At 40.2% G+C, this 14,578-nt stretch overlaps 1 protein-coding gene and 1 long non-coding RNA gene across 7 annotated transcripts in view; one reads left to right on the top strand and one right to left on the bottom strand.

Moving 5' to 3' along the window:
- Positions 1 to 14,578, top strand: part of LOC136853416 (uncharacterized) — a 147,330-nt gene that overhangs the window by 80,946 nt on the left and 51,806 nt on the right. Inside the window, exon 2 of one of the 2 annotated variants that reach the window (XR_010857452.1) lies at positions 785 to 946. The exons of the other annotated variant lie outside the window; for it this stretch is intronic. This is a non-coding gene — a long non-coding RNA (uncharacterized lncRNA). The remainder of the gene's footprint in view (positions 1 to 784; positions 947 to 14,578) is intronic. 2 annotated transcript variants of the gene reach the window in all.
- LOC136853415 (uncharacterized) overlaps positions 1 to 14,578 on the bottom strand; it is a 439,436-nt gene that overhangs the window by 5,445 nt on the left and 419,413 nt on the right. For all 5 annotated transcript variants that reach the window (XM_067128926.1, XM_067128924.1, XM_067128925.1 and 2 more), the window contains 2 exons: positions 12,222 to 12,375; positions 11,787 to 11,947 (listed from right to left, as the gene is read on the bottom strand). In XM_067128926.1, coding sequence (XP_066985027.1) covers positions 11,787 to 11,947; positions 12,222 to 12,375 — 315 coding nt within the window. The remainder of the gene's footprint in view (positions 1 to 11,786; positions 11,948 to 12,221; positions 12,376 to 14,578) is intronic.

Raw genomic sequence — 14,578 nt, forward strand, 5'->3', positions numbered from 1 at the left:
AATGTGCTTACAAGTGGCATAAAAAAGGGGAAACCTTACACAGCAATAAATCTGTTTAGAAAATGCACCTGAAATATCTTATAAACCTTGGGATTATATTGCAACTAATAATGTTAAGGCTTAATTTTCTATGGACTGAGATAATAAGCCTGTAACTGGTGTCCAGAAGTAATCCTTGGAGGAACAAATCATATACAGTTCTTAAATCCTCCATAGGAGAATGCAGCTTAACCCATGAATGGAGATTATTACCAGTGATTGTCAGGCTCCTTATAACAACTTATAAAACTTGGACTGGATAACAATTTTTCTATGTACAGTACCATTTGGCCATGTTTTCTAAAACTCACTTGACTACGTTAAGAATAAAATGGAGTCGTGTGTTTCAGGGTTATTGGCTTGATTTATGTAGGTTGATACAGTCTACACTGTATCCCATATTATATTACTGGCTTTCCTCCTCAATGAAATCTTTGACCAATTACATATTGGGGAAGGTACTGAACATCTCTCAATGAAAATAGTTTACTCTACCCGAGTTACTTTGCAGAGTTAAAATGTAGACAATTACTAAGAGGCTAAATATTTTCCTGTTTGCAATTTCTACTCATGACATAAATTCATAAAATACTAGCCTAGAGTGGATCAATGTCTCTGAAACAGTTGTTAACCATTGATGTAATTTACAGGATGAACTTTGCATAAAACAAATGAACTGACATGGGTATATTATACTTATAGGAGAGATTAAACTTTCTATATGATATTTTATGTCTTTTTTCAGGCCAGATAGCATCAAGATCTGTAGTACTGTAATGCATGGTTTATCTGCCTGTATCATATGAAGAACAGTGCTTCAAATCCTTTAGCTAGATTTTACAGGCATGAGTCCCAAGAACCTTTACTTGGTTTCTATTGTCAGATGGTTTGTCAAGCTCAAAATCAGGTACCAAGTTCTGATGTATTATTAGGGGGACTGAAAACATTCTTTTTAATGTATTATTAGGGGACCAAAAACTTTTTTTTTTCCTCAGATTTTAGATGAAAAAACTAACAGTGAGAAGAAATTATTCTTCTCGAAGGATATTATGAGCTAATAATGTATTAGGCAGTTAACCAGGCCACTGAGTAAAAATGCTTAACTCTCAGTGGGCTTACCCAAAGGGTTTGTCTTTATTAATAGAACTTACATATTGCAATACACTCCCTGAACACCTGAATTAGCCCTGGTCACTTACCAGCCCAAACTACATCCCCATAGCTTTTATTCACTAAGTGGGTAATAAACTGTCAGCGTTACCAACGCTTACAGGAAAATCTTGTCAAATGAGTTACCTGAAGTACTATTGGCAACACTGCTGCAAGTCCCGGCCGAGCGAGGCCGAGATCCCCAATTGCTTTTTGTTCGCCATGCTGTGTGGGTGTGTCCCACATCAGGCGAACTTTTTGGTCATTTAGCCCGACCCCCATTTAAGAATTTGGACATCAGATCACGATTTGGACTGTTTTCAACGCATTTTCTCCTGGATGGATACTTTATTGATAGGATTTGGAACTTCTCTCCTGAATTTGACTTTGGGATCGGTACTTTGGACTCGTTTGGATAAGTCAAACAAGAAGACGTCGCCGTCTGCTAGCACCGATGCTTCCACTTTGTTTACATCTTCGGCGACAGAAGCCTTCTGCTGGAGATGCTGACGCTCATTGGCCCTACACATCCTACGGTCCTGCAACCGTAGGATGAGCACCCTCAAACATGATCGACATTGTTTATATTTTATGTAGTATCAGTCAGATAGGTGGCGAGTCTTGGTCGGTAGATCAGATGGAAGAATTATTCAAAAAGTTAGAGGACAAGTTACTAGCTGAGTATGTCTAGTCTATTTTTCTAGCTTTATGACTAAATTAACGGAAACTAGAGATACGGATAGTAGTAATAGTGCTGTAGATACTAATTGTTCTTTTTCAGCCCCCCTGCCTGTTCCAGAACCAGCCCTAACGGGTGCCGGGGGTCATGGAGAACCGCAAACCTCGAAGGTAGGATCTGCCGCCGCCCCCCAGCGCGGAGCAGGCAGTGTTGACAGCAGATTTCCCCCTTCCCTCTAAAAGTGTAAGTTCTAAGGTGGATTTAGAATTAGGAATCACTCAGAAGGGTAGGAATTCTAATTTAGGAATTATTCAGAAAAAGTAGTTGAACGAGGTCTTCTTTGGGTTCGGTTTGGTTGGGGTCGTTAATGTTTAGGCCTCTCATTTAGATCAATCGTTGGTTTTATTTCCTGCTTCGTGCTCTGTGCAGCAAAGGTTTCCAGATCTGTGGAGGGTCATTCAGATTTGGTTTCTGATGTATCTGGTTCTGAATTTTTGTTTTCCTTGAATACTCCTTCTTCGAAGGTTCCTTTTCCTTTTGGGGGTTTTAAAATTTCTTTCATCTTGCGATATTGGTAATTCTAGCGATTGAGTTTTTCCAATATTCATGATCATGTCTTAAAGAATTTTCTGATTTGGTAATGTCTATCAAGATTATCAGGGGCGGGGGGAACAGAACCAGTCTATTTTCTATGAAATCTATGGCCTCTTCGGCCACTACGGAATTTTCCCGGTTTTTCCCCTTTTTCTTCTAAGCCTTCTTACATCGCCCTTCTCAGTCTTCTTTTCGGTCCGTTCTTTGGAGGGCTCTCGGGGTCTTTGTTGCGCATCCTGTTTTCTTGGCTTTTAACTCAGCAGAGCAAGGCTTTCTTGCTTCAACCCTGTATACTGTATTAGAGCTTCAGCAGCCCCCTCTCTCTCTTCTGGGTTAAGGGAAGGGGTACGTTTTATGGATCCGTCGTCTTTATCATCTTTTGCAAATCCGGTAGTTTCTCAGGCATCCGGTCTAGTTGCTTCTCAGGTGTTTGTGGAGGTGTCAGCAACTCCTTATTTCATTCTTTACGGGTTCCTAACTGTAATGTATCCTCCGCGATTCTTGCGGATGCTACGGCAGTCGGCGATTCGCCTGCGCCAGCGTTCAGTGTATCAGCACCGATAGTTTCCTAACTGTAATGTATCCTCCGCGATTCTTGCGGATGCTATGGCAGTCGGCGATTCGCCTGCACCAGCGTTCAGTGTATCAGCACCGATAGTTTCCGCAGCCTTTCCATTCTCCAGGATAGTTGGTAACTACCTTCTTCTGTTACCTTCGGTTCGGTACCTCGTAACTTCCCCTTCAATACTCCTTTGAGTTTCTTCCCTCCTTCGGCTTCTTCTTTCTCAACTTTCCGGCAGGTTTTCTCTGTCCCTCTGTCTAGGCATCCATGTTGGTTCGGGGTTGATTCCGGGTCTTCAGTTCCGGATTCCCATTCTCATGCGGTTTTGATACATCTGGATTTGAGTGGTTCGGGTGTTGTGGCCTCTTTGCTCTCAGGAGTGGGCGTGGTCCGCCCAGATATTGCGTCATCCCCGTTGGGTGGTGCGGGGTTTGCGCAACCTACTTTGGTGCCTCCAGTATGTTCGCTATTGATACGTCAGGTGTCCGTCTCACGCAAACCAGGTGTAGCAAGTTCCGGGTTTTCGAGTTCGGCGTTTGCTAGGGATCGGCCTGCCTCTTTCCTGTTCTGGCTCGTGGTCCGACAATCCTCCGGCTCGGTCGGACCAGTCTGACAATCCTCTGGCTCAGTTGAACCAGTCCGACAAGGATTGTTCATTTGAAGAAGAGGACCCGGTACCGGATATTAGTTCTCCTTCAGCCAATGAGAATGAGTATAAGCAGATGGTAGACTTCATCCTCACTTATCCTCAATCCAAGGTTCCGGAGGAGCCTACACTACCGAAGCAACGATGTTTGAGTCGCTATATGCGACGGAACTGGTAGTTGCTTAAACAAGATGATACTCCCTCCGGTCCGGTACTGCCTGACACCTCATCACTTTGGTGTCAATAAGGCTGGCATACCAGGTTAACATGTCGCCTGACTGTACAACGTTCTTTGGCAGAAGAGGAGGGGCTTCTTTTGAAGCTTCCGCCTCACTATCCGGACATTTGGAGAGGGTTCTGTTGAGGGCGCCTTTTGCGCTCTGCAACAGTCTTTTAGGGAGGAGGATATCTCCTCCATGGTCTATTTCGTGTAGCCGTCATCAGCAGTAGCGTCACAGCAAGCTATGATTAGTGTGGCTGCTCTGGGTTCAAGGGATGTGGCCAGTATAACGAACTTGTTGCTTCTAACTCATGTCTCCAATGTCGGCAATTATGCATCGTTGAAGGTACAAAATGTGGAAGTAGAGGGTTCCTGTCTGTACCCACTTGAAGAAGCCTCTTAGGGAGAATGCTCTCTCTCTCTCTCTCTCTCTCTCTCTCTCTCTCTCTCTCTCTCTCTCTCTCTCTCTCTCTCTCTCTCTCTCTCTCATTCCAGGGTCTTGTGTCTCCGCATGCTTTCTCTTCAGGTATGTCTCAGGAATCGCTGGGACTTCCAAATCGAGAATGCAGGTATAGTCTGGAACGATTCTCACTTGTCGGATCGTCTGTGATAGTCAGAAGAAGCGCATCTGACATCCGGAAGGTCTATAGTCTCCCCTCTTCCCGACGTTCATCTGTACTCAGATGCCTCATATCAAGGTTGGGGAGCAACCTTGGAGGAACCCAGGCTTCGGGCCTCTGGAGGGATCGGGAACAAGAGGAGTCATAACCTTAGGAGAACCTCAGGGCTGTAAAGGAAGTCCTCGGGTGTTTCTCAGTCCTAGTGCGCAACACAGTAGCGGGTCTGCTTTGCGACATCGTAACTGCCGTGTCGTATCTGAGAACTTGGGGGGAACAAGATCATTAGAACTTAGAGGTGTATACTTTCCGCCATTCGGTCTCATTCATCAGGTAATCAGGAATTGCAGTAGTGTCAAGACGTCTATGACTTTAGCTCCTTGCTGGCTCTAACGCCCTCGGTTCCAGAATTCTTAATGCTCCTTACGGAAGTTCCGATGTTCCTCCTCATGTGGATCTTTTAGACAACCGCATTTTCACCATTATCATCCAAACTCTCGCGTGATGAACCTAGTTGCAGGCGACTGCCGAGCAAACAGCTAGACAATCCAGACACTCTAAAGCTATGTCTAGACAGTGTTTCTTTCCGCTTGAGAAGTCAACCTGTAAGCTTTACCAGGTCAACTTGACATGGGGAAGTCTGTGTCATAAGGAAGGTCATTCCATCTTTAGGCCTGCCATAACCAAAATAGCTGGTTTTTCTTTTATTCCTTCGGAAAGTCAAGATTCTAACATTTTCAGCTATTGCTGGCTACCGCTCAGCACTTTGCAGTACATTTTTCTATCTTCCCGAAAATTTCTAGTAGTAAGATCTTCTTTGACTTGTTACGTTCCCTCGGGCTCCCTCGTGAGATTTGTCGGAAGTTCTAATATTAAGATAATTGGTTAGGTGTGTTATTTCTTTCTTTCGGCTTTAGCTGCAGATAAAAAAATGGGTGAGTTTCGGGAAGTTTCCTAGGCTGGTTTCCTAGGCGGGAAATGATAAGTATTTCTCTTCTTCTGGAAGTCGTGGCCGAGGCTAAAACTCAGCTTCGTTCGTTTAAGGTTCTTTATCTGCAAGTGTTCGGTTCTGGCATCAGCGGGGATGTCTTTATGTCCGATGCGAATATTTATCAAAGGTTGATAAACTCCGTCCGCTTCTGTGTACGCTTCTTGTCTCACCGCGGAATCCTTCCCGTCCGCTGTCAAGGGTGCGATTAGTTACTTTCGGAGAAATGGTTCCTGGTTCCTGGTTCATAAGCGCTCAATACACGAACACAGTTACGGGCACACTTCACGATTCTCGTGTGGTGCGAGGTTTATGTCCTTGAACGCAATTTAATTTGACGTGACATTATATTTAGTATTTAACAGTTTTTTTCATTACTGCACAGTATTCGGAGTATGTCCACTTCATCTTCCTTTCTAAAGAATGGTTCAGAGTCTTCTATTCTGGAGGTAGTTTACTTGCGAGTCTGTCTTTCTTTTCTTTCTTTACTTAAGAGACGTTCGATTTGCCCCACCACGTATAGTGGCGAATTCTCCTATCTAGGGTGCGTTCAATTAGCTGAGGTGGTATTCTCTTAGTGTGAAGACTTGGAAGGTTATTCACTTAGTCCACGTTTAACGGCGAAGTCTATTATCTAGAGTGCGCTCATTTAGCTGAGGTAGTATTCACGTAGTGCGGTGATTATTAGGTTAACCAGATAGAGAAATTCCTTCTAGGCTTTAAAATCTTCAGCAACAATGATAGTATAATCACATGAACTTAAGTTTAGTACATCTTAAGTATCCTAGTCTTTGATAGTTTCCCTACGAGAGTCCAAAGAGGTGCTCTTGTAGGCTAGCCTAGGTTGTTTCGTCGGCGCTGGGATACTTCTGTGCTCGTCAGCCTTTGCCGCAACCTGCAGGGCAGAGGGTCATCGGCTCGGCACACTGCTTCATTCCTTCCTTAATGGGTAGGCTCTGAATAGTCACTTGGGAGATGCATCGTTCTCCTTTTACATGAAAGTTATTCTCTTAGTCCGTGTGTAGCCGCTAACCCTTCTATCGTGGGTGCTCATTTAGCTAAGGGGTACTCTCTTTAGTGCGGAGGTTCTTAGAGGTGGCCACTTAGAAGTCGGTGTCGGTTTTCACGACTTTCTACCTAAAAGACGTTCTTCGAAGAAGAATTTCTCCCTTGGTCCCTTTGCGACGACCAGCTCGATCTTATAATTACGTAGTAATGTTAAGGGTGGGGGGAACTCTAGGTAATGAATGTAGTTTGAGGAAATTTGGAATTTTGGATTCTCTTTTAATTGGGGTTCATAGTGAGAATACTGTATTAAGTTTGACGTTAGTACTGTGAAGATAGGCAGATCCAGTGGACAGGTTTGGTTTCTTCAACCTCTTCTGCGCAGACATTGGCAGCAACGGACGGCGAAGAACTCGAAGATCCTGCACACTCAACTTCTCCTCCATACATGAGAGGCTACAATAGCCACATGGGAGGTTCTTCACTCCTCCATACATGAGAGTGCTTTGATTAGCCACATGGGAGGTTCATCGCACTCCTCCATACATGAGAGTGCTTTGATTAGCCACATGGGAGGTTCATTGTTCTCCACTAATCATGGGAGGCTGTGATTAGCCACATGGTAGGTTGGTTTTTTTTTGCTACTCTCTATCCATGAGGAGGTTTGAATACCATATGAGAGGTAGCTCGACTCAGACCCTCCATAAATGAGAGTGCTTTGATTAGCCACATGGGAGGTTCATCGTTCTCCACTAATCATGGGAGACCGTGATTAGCCACATGGTAGGTTGGTTTTTATTTTGCTACTCTCTATCCATGAGGAGGTTTGAATACCACATGAGAGGTAGCTCAACTCAGACAGTACCTAGACATGAGACTGACGCCGGGGGTACTCTCTCTACAGACATTCTCACCTGCCGAGTGGGATAACCAGGTGAAGATACATTCATTTATACAGAGTAGGCGAATAATGAGTTACCTGCTTTCCCTGTTGGCAGGTCGGGCTGAATTAGATTGATCCCACCTCCACTAAATTTTGTTAATCGGGCTAATTCAGATTTTCAGGGAGTGTATTGCAATATGAAGTTTTCATAATAAAAACTAATATTGTAATACTTACCTGAACACCTGAATGATTCCCACCCTCCTCCCCACTTCAATTTGAATAGTGGATAACGCACTAGATCTCGGCCTCACTTGGCCGGGACTTGCAGCAGTGTTGCCAGTGGTACTTCAGGTAACTCATTTGACAAGATTTTCCTGTAAGCGTTGGTAATGCTGACAGTTTATTACCCATTTAGTGGGTAAAAGCTATGGGGATGTAGTTCGGGCTGGTAGGTGACCAGGGCTAATTCAGGTGTTCAGGTAAGTATTACAATATTAGTTTATTATGAAAACTTCATTTTATGGATTAACTTGGAAGTCTTTATAAATGTGATTAAGGGATAAACTGATAATGATGTAACTTCTGGCAAAATTTCTTTCAACAGATTTATTTCCAGAACTTGACATTCACTGTAGAGTGAAATTTTAACATTCATATAAGGTATGCATAACTGCAGAGTTGACCTTCACTCCCTGCAAACAGGGATTGGGTTATGTAGGTTACTCATTAAATATTCATGGGTCAAATGAGTGCATACAATTTTAAGAAAAGGAAGAATTATTTCAGTGTAGCATTCTTTTTGGTTTAGAAAATTACATGATTCAACCATGGGTATAATATGCTTTATTATTGGGTGTATTATTCCATAAGTTTCCCTTCTATTAAACTCTAGTAAAGTAGAATTACAGTACTGTCCCTTGGATATAATTATGTCTTGACTAGTGACTGTTACTTTGATTCCTTGTATTTCTTTGATATCCTCAAAAACATAGACTGACTTTCAATGGTTGCTTCAATCAATCATTCATTTGATTTTTGACATCAAACTTATTTCCTGGTTTGTGCATACACTAAGTAGCCTAATGGCTATCTTTCCTCTCAGTTTTGAGAACAGGAATTTAGCTCAGTTATTTGTTCCAAAAATATAGTTGAAATGAATGAGCTGTAAAGTTTTTCTTATCTTTCCTTTGTTGCAGTTCTGTTGGCATGGTGCCTGAGTAGGTAAGATGGACCTCTCACTTTTTTTTTGGGGGGGGGAGGAATACAGGGAGGATCCAGTTCCATTAGCATTGCATATTCATTGTCTCTAAGTTGACAGTTGTTTTGCATAGTGCACAATACGATAAGATTTTGTCTAGGACAGTTTCCCACTCACTAATTCAGAGGATGAATGCTGAAACAAATGGTGACTGTTCTTGGGAAACTTTTTAGAAATACACCTTACCCTCAGTCCATTGACATTGGACCCCACACCAAGAGCAAGGTTTCACATTCATTCTTTTACCTTGTTTTACCATATCAGTGCCTGAATTCTGCTGGAGAGGAGGAATGTAATTCAACCTCAACCTCCTCCATGTTATAAGAGAGACCAGTAGTGTATTTAAGATTGTGCAATGATTGTTATCTACAGGTCAATCTTGATAAAATGAGTGAAATAAAAAGTGGCTAAAAGATATGAAAGCCTAGCTAATGTAGTTTACAGTCTCAATTTATGAGTGCGGCCTAAGATGCTATCAATCAGTAAGTTCAGTGTAACTGCTATGGACACTTCCCCTCTATCATTATACTCATAAATAAGTCCGTGTCTCAAAAATGCCCATCAGCTCAGCTTGCAAGGGCTCAGAAGGCATAGGAGACTCTGGTTATAATGGGTCCCAAGCAGGTTGAAAAAAGCCCTCTTCTGAATTTGGGGAGAGATGCATCAACCTGACCAGTTGACTGGCCATGAGTTCATGACACAAAGTGTCCAAAACTGATGGAACCTAACACTAACCCTACTGTAAAATGTTAGTGCAAACTGAGCATGTCTATCAAATCATCAAAAACCCAGACCAATTGCTGTGCAGATTTGGTGTCACATGCTACAAGATCTGTGCCTAGGTAAATACTTGTACACATGCCAGGGGACCTAATAAACATATGCTGTTACTATTATTATTATTATTATTATTATTAATATATTATTCAGTAGATGAAACCTTTTCATATGGCATAAGCCCACATGGGCCATTGACTTGAAATTCAAGCTTCCAAAGAACATGGTGTTCATTACGAAGAAGAAAGAGGAAGTAAAGAAAATACAAAAGGAAGAGAAACCACTTATTAAAAAAGAAAAATAAATTAATAAATAAATACACAAAAATGTATCAAATTGCAAGAATAATATTAGGACAGTAATGCATTGCATTTGTGCTTGAACTTCTGAAGTTCCAATTGCACGACATCCTCAGGGAGGCTGTTTAACAGTCAAACAGTGTGAGGAACAAAGGACCTCTGGAACTGAAAAGTTCGACAGCGAGGCACATTTACTGCATATTGGTGCTGCTGTTCAACGAATCTGTTATAAATGAGGTCTTACAAACAGTACCTAACTGTCGTGCAGCATTTGTTGAAACTGTCATTAGATGTTTCTCAAAAATTAGACGTGAGTCAAAAGTTACACCTAGAACACTAAAAGCTCCAAACTCATTCGACAAAGTTCCATCCACCTGAAGGGGAGGATGGGGTGGGAAATCTGTACGAGATCTGCTAATCAGTAGTGTTTTATTTTTACTGGAGTTCAGCGTCATACCCCACTGACTACACCATTCCCTGATCCAGTCCATGTCTTGATTGAGGCTTAGGGCAGCGTCATTTCTCATGAGTGGAGACTTTTCTACACCCACAAGTGTTGCATCATTGGCATACTGAACAATCTTGTTTTCCAGGCCAACAACCATGTCACTGGTATACACTAAAAATAACAGTGGACCAAGAACACTGCCCTGTGGAACTCCAGACACAATAGGTCTTGAATAAAGACAAGCAGGAACCATGGTGAGTGGCAACATGTTTTTTTTATGGACCACATCCTCAACTCTCCTTCAGAGCCAGGTTCAGGTTCCCCTTCAATGATGATTAACTCTTGCGTGAAGTCTTATAGGACTACTATCCAGAAAAAGACTTCTTAGCCTTCTAGGTTTCTACCTACATTATTCAGAGCATTGGAAGGTGAGGAAGATGATGAATAGGAGTTAGAGGAGGATGAGGTAGGTATATGCTTATGCTTCTTCCCCTGGCTTTGACTTAGCTTCTTGCTCCTGATTTCTACTAAAGCAGAGGTGAAAGCAGGGTGTATGCAGCAATCCTGGGTTTTAAAACAGTGAAATGACATTTATTTGACTGACAGCAACAAGGGTGTTCTATGGAGATAGCCTTGAAACAGGAACAGCAAGAATGCCCAAAAAGCATTTGGCCAAAGCTTTCTGCTTGGTGAAGGCCACAATGCCTTAAAACCTGCCAGAACCATGGAGCACTTGGAGCAGCCAGCAATGCAGGAACAGATTGCGAGATGAACAGGCACATGGTCACTACCCACACAGGGATGACACTGGCAATCACCTGTCTTCCCATTAGTAGAGGCATTTTGATTTTGGCATTTTACTTGGTCCCATACCTTGCCAACTGTGACAGAGACCAGCCAGAATACTCCTTCCAACTAAGGTCAACAATGTAACACTGGCCCCTCCAAAATAAACACATGGAAAGCCACCCTGTTCACACAGTCACACACTTCTCTGTTGAACACCCTTCCATCATTCTCAACCTAAGTAATAATCAAACTAGAATCTTAAAAACAAGCCACAGTCAAACCAGACTTCATCACCGGTCACACAAGTACTTCCACAGCAATGTGGATGTCCGCTCTCTACAGCAGCCCAAGAAATGGGCCACGCAGTCATATGAGTGATGGGTAACACCCAATCCCTCACCTACATACTGCTAATCAGCTGCTTCGATAACAATCTTTTAATGATAGATTCTAACTGGCACCAGGAAAGTAAGAGATGAGAGTCTGTATTATCACAGTAACAAACAGATTACAGTACCTTGTTATATTTCAAATGTGTTATTTTGAATTTGAATACATTAAATTATGGTAATGCATGTAAAATTTGAGATGATACTGTTAGGTATAGTGCTTCTTATAGTTTGGCACTGAGTGCACTAATACATCTGAAAGGAAAGGAAGAAATCTTATTACAAAATTAATGCAGTTTTTAAAGCAATGTAAAAGTGGAAGGCAACGGATAGAAAATAGGTACGTATGTACACAATTTTTTAAATAATCAAGGGCAAAGAATAACTGATGTTAAGGAAGGTTTCAATATATAGAGTACCATCATATTTCACAGTTATTACCTTTTCTATTGAACGCAAGATGTCGGCTGATACATCCACAGAATGCCTGTACTTCTGTATTAGCTGTTCAGACCTACTTGATGGTGAATCATCAGCAAGGGATTGTGCAGGTGCTGATCCACGACGGGGAGATTCATTTTCAATTTCGTCATCACTGCTATCTGTAAATGAAACAGAAAAGTAGTTTAGTTACAGCTACCTTTTTGTTACATTCTCACTAAACTGTCAGGAGGAATTTTACTTAAGGCAGAATTTTTCACCAACTGACATCTGGGAGAAGCAGGTTCTTGGTGGTGTTTGTTTCCTTAATACTAATGTGGAAAAATTGTTTAATCCTACCCTCTTCCTTAAAATTCTGTCTATGAAACCTGGATTAATTATTTTTACATTTACTACAGTATGTCATTTTCACTGAACTGAAAACTGGAAGTGTACCTTGGAATGCTGAGTTTTTCTTCTTTTCATCCTGTGAAGGTCGACGAATGTATAACTTTAGTGTATCCTGTGAGTCATTCCGCCCTAAAGCTTGAATCAATGAAGATCGTCTGCTGGAGGCATCATCCTGATCATCTAAAGGGTCATCATATCCCTGCAAAGCAAACAGGAAATGTACAATGAATTAAAATACAATGTCTTAATTCTTTTAACATTAGTAAAGAATTTGTGTTAAATTACTGTGAAGTAAATCTTTATTAACCAGACTTAGACCATAATAATTACTGTACATAAAAGTGAAAGATACAAATTCTAATGTGAACAGCTAATTAAATGTTCACTAACTACAGGAATTTTCCCAGATTATGTCTTCACTTGGAATTATGCACTTTTGAAAACCATTTAGCCAGTTTGATATAAATACAGTATTGTATCAGTATATTTACATTCATCTTTCCAGAACTTTCCCCCATGCACAGGTACTTCTCACAGCATGTCTTGTATGGCATGCTGCAGGCAGTATTGAGTGTTCTTTGTAGCATTCCTTCACTCCTGCCCAGCACTCGTGAGAAATCCCATAGGGCTTCCAGCAAGTGCCCTTCCCAGCCCAGTGAGTGTGTGTGTGTGTGGGGGAGGGGGGGTGCGCGTGCAAGCAGTGGGGTTAGCCCTTCCTTTTGTGTCTCTTTAGATGTGGACTGGTTAAAGCCTGTACAACCCTATGCATACCTGGTCTACAGACCAATGCGTGCTTCCCTGAAGTACACCTGGTCAACCTACCTGACCTATTGTCTGCACTTTTCCTGTCCTAGGACTGCATGCATGCAAGTAGTGAGGTTAACTCCTCTCCCTGTGTTTCTTTGGAAACACCAGTGGTCTGGTTAAACTATTTTAATAATAATGATAATCTTGGGAAACACTGGCTGAACCTGTGCAACCCTGCATGTACCTGGTATACAGATCATCGCATGTTGATAACTTTTCTCATGCGTTTCCTTGGAAGCACATATGGATATAACAACCCTCCCTTCTCATTCCACCTCCTGCTTGATCTGTGGATCATGTGCAATATCAAAAATGTTTTGCAACATACTTCAAAACTTTTAGACAACAGCTTATATAGCGCATCAGATATATTTGCAATTCACTACCTGCAGTTTCCCTAAACATGGTTTTCTGATAATGCTGAATATGTCATACTTTCATCTTGATTAAAGGATGTAAAATATAAAACTACAGAGGTCATCGCTGTTCTTATGTTTCAATATTTTCATCTCCAAATGCCATCAATCCAAAGTTTCATCTCCCTTCAAATGTGTGAACTTTGTAAGAACCGATTATTTTGTAAAAGATTTGCCTCGCACATTATTATTAATAAAATTTTTGAATGACTAATCCTATGGTTTACGTATATTGTGAACTAGTGAAACTAATATAAAATATCAAGAAGAGACTAACAGATTCATGCTAACTATTTTTGTAATAATAGAATATAATTGCATTTATTATATGTATTATGTATAATCTTAAAATCATATATATTTATATATATATATATATGATTTATATATATATATATATATTGGACATCACACACATAATAAAGCTAACGCCAATATATATATCATATCTGACTTTAATATATATATATGTTTCCAACGACAATGGCATTGATATAAGTAAACAAATAAACAACATTACTGCATATAAGATATATATATATATATAATATAATATATATATAATATATATTGGGTTCTATAAATATATATATAACGTCAACTGCATAAAATAGTTATATATTATATTATATTTATATATATATATATATATATATATAATGGATATATATATAATATATTAATTTATATATATATATGGTAGCATAGGGTGAATATACTTATAATGTTTTATATAATATATTTTAAATAACACACACACACACACATACATAGTTATATTTATATATATGCCATATATATATATAGTGTTATGGCCCTGTGGAGGAGAGTGGATAGGAATTAGTTTATATATATAGCAAATATGGAACTGTAAATTCTGGCCAGACCGGTAGAGCAGCAGACTTGAAGACTTCATAAGAAGTCTGTGTTGTCATCATGGATGCGATGGTATATAAAAATATATATATATTATTACTCTATAATATCATAAGTAAATTTAATGTTATATATATAATATATTATATATATATAAAACTTATCATATATATAATATATATGATTATATATAAATATATAATATAACGGCGATAAAATATATTATAAAAATATATATATATATATTATTTTATATATATATATTATATATATATATATATATATATATATATACTGATGATA

This window comes from Macrobrachium rosenbergii, chromosome 27 (assembly GCF_040412425.1).
Source record: "Macrobrachium rosenbergii isolate ZJJX-2024 chromosome 27, ASM4041242v1, whole genome shotgun sequence".
Lineage (NCBI taxonomy): Eukaryota > Metazoa > Arthropoda > Malacostraca > Decapoda > Palaemonidae > Macrobrachium > Macrobrachium rosenbergii.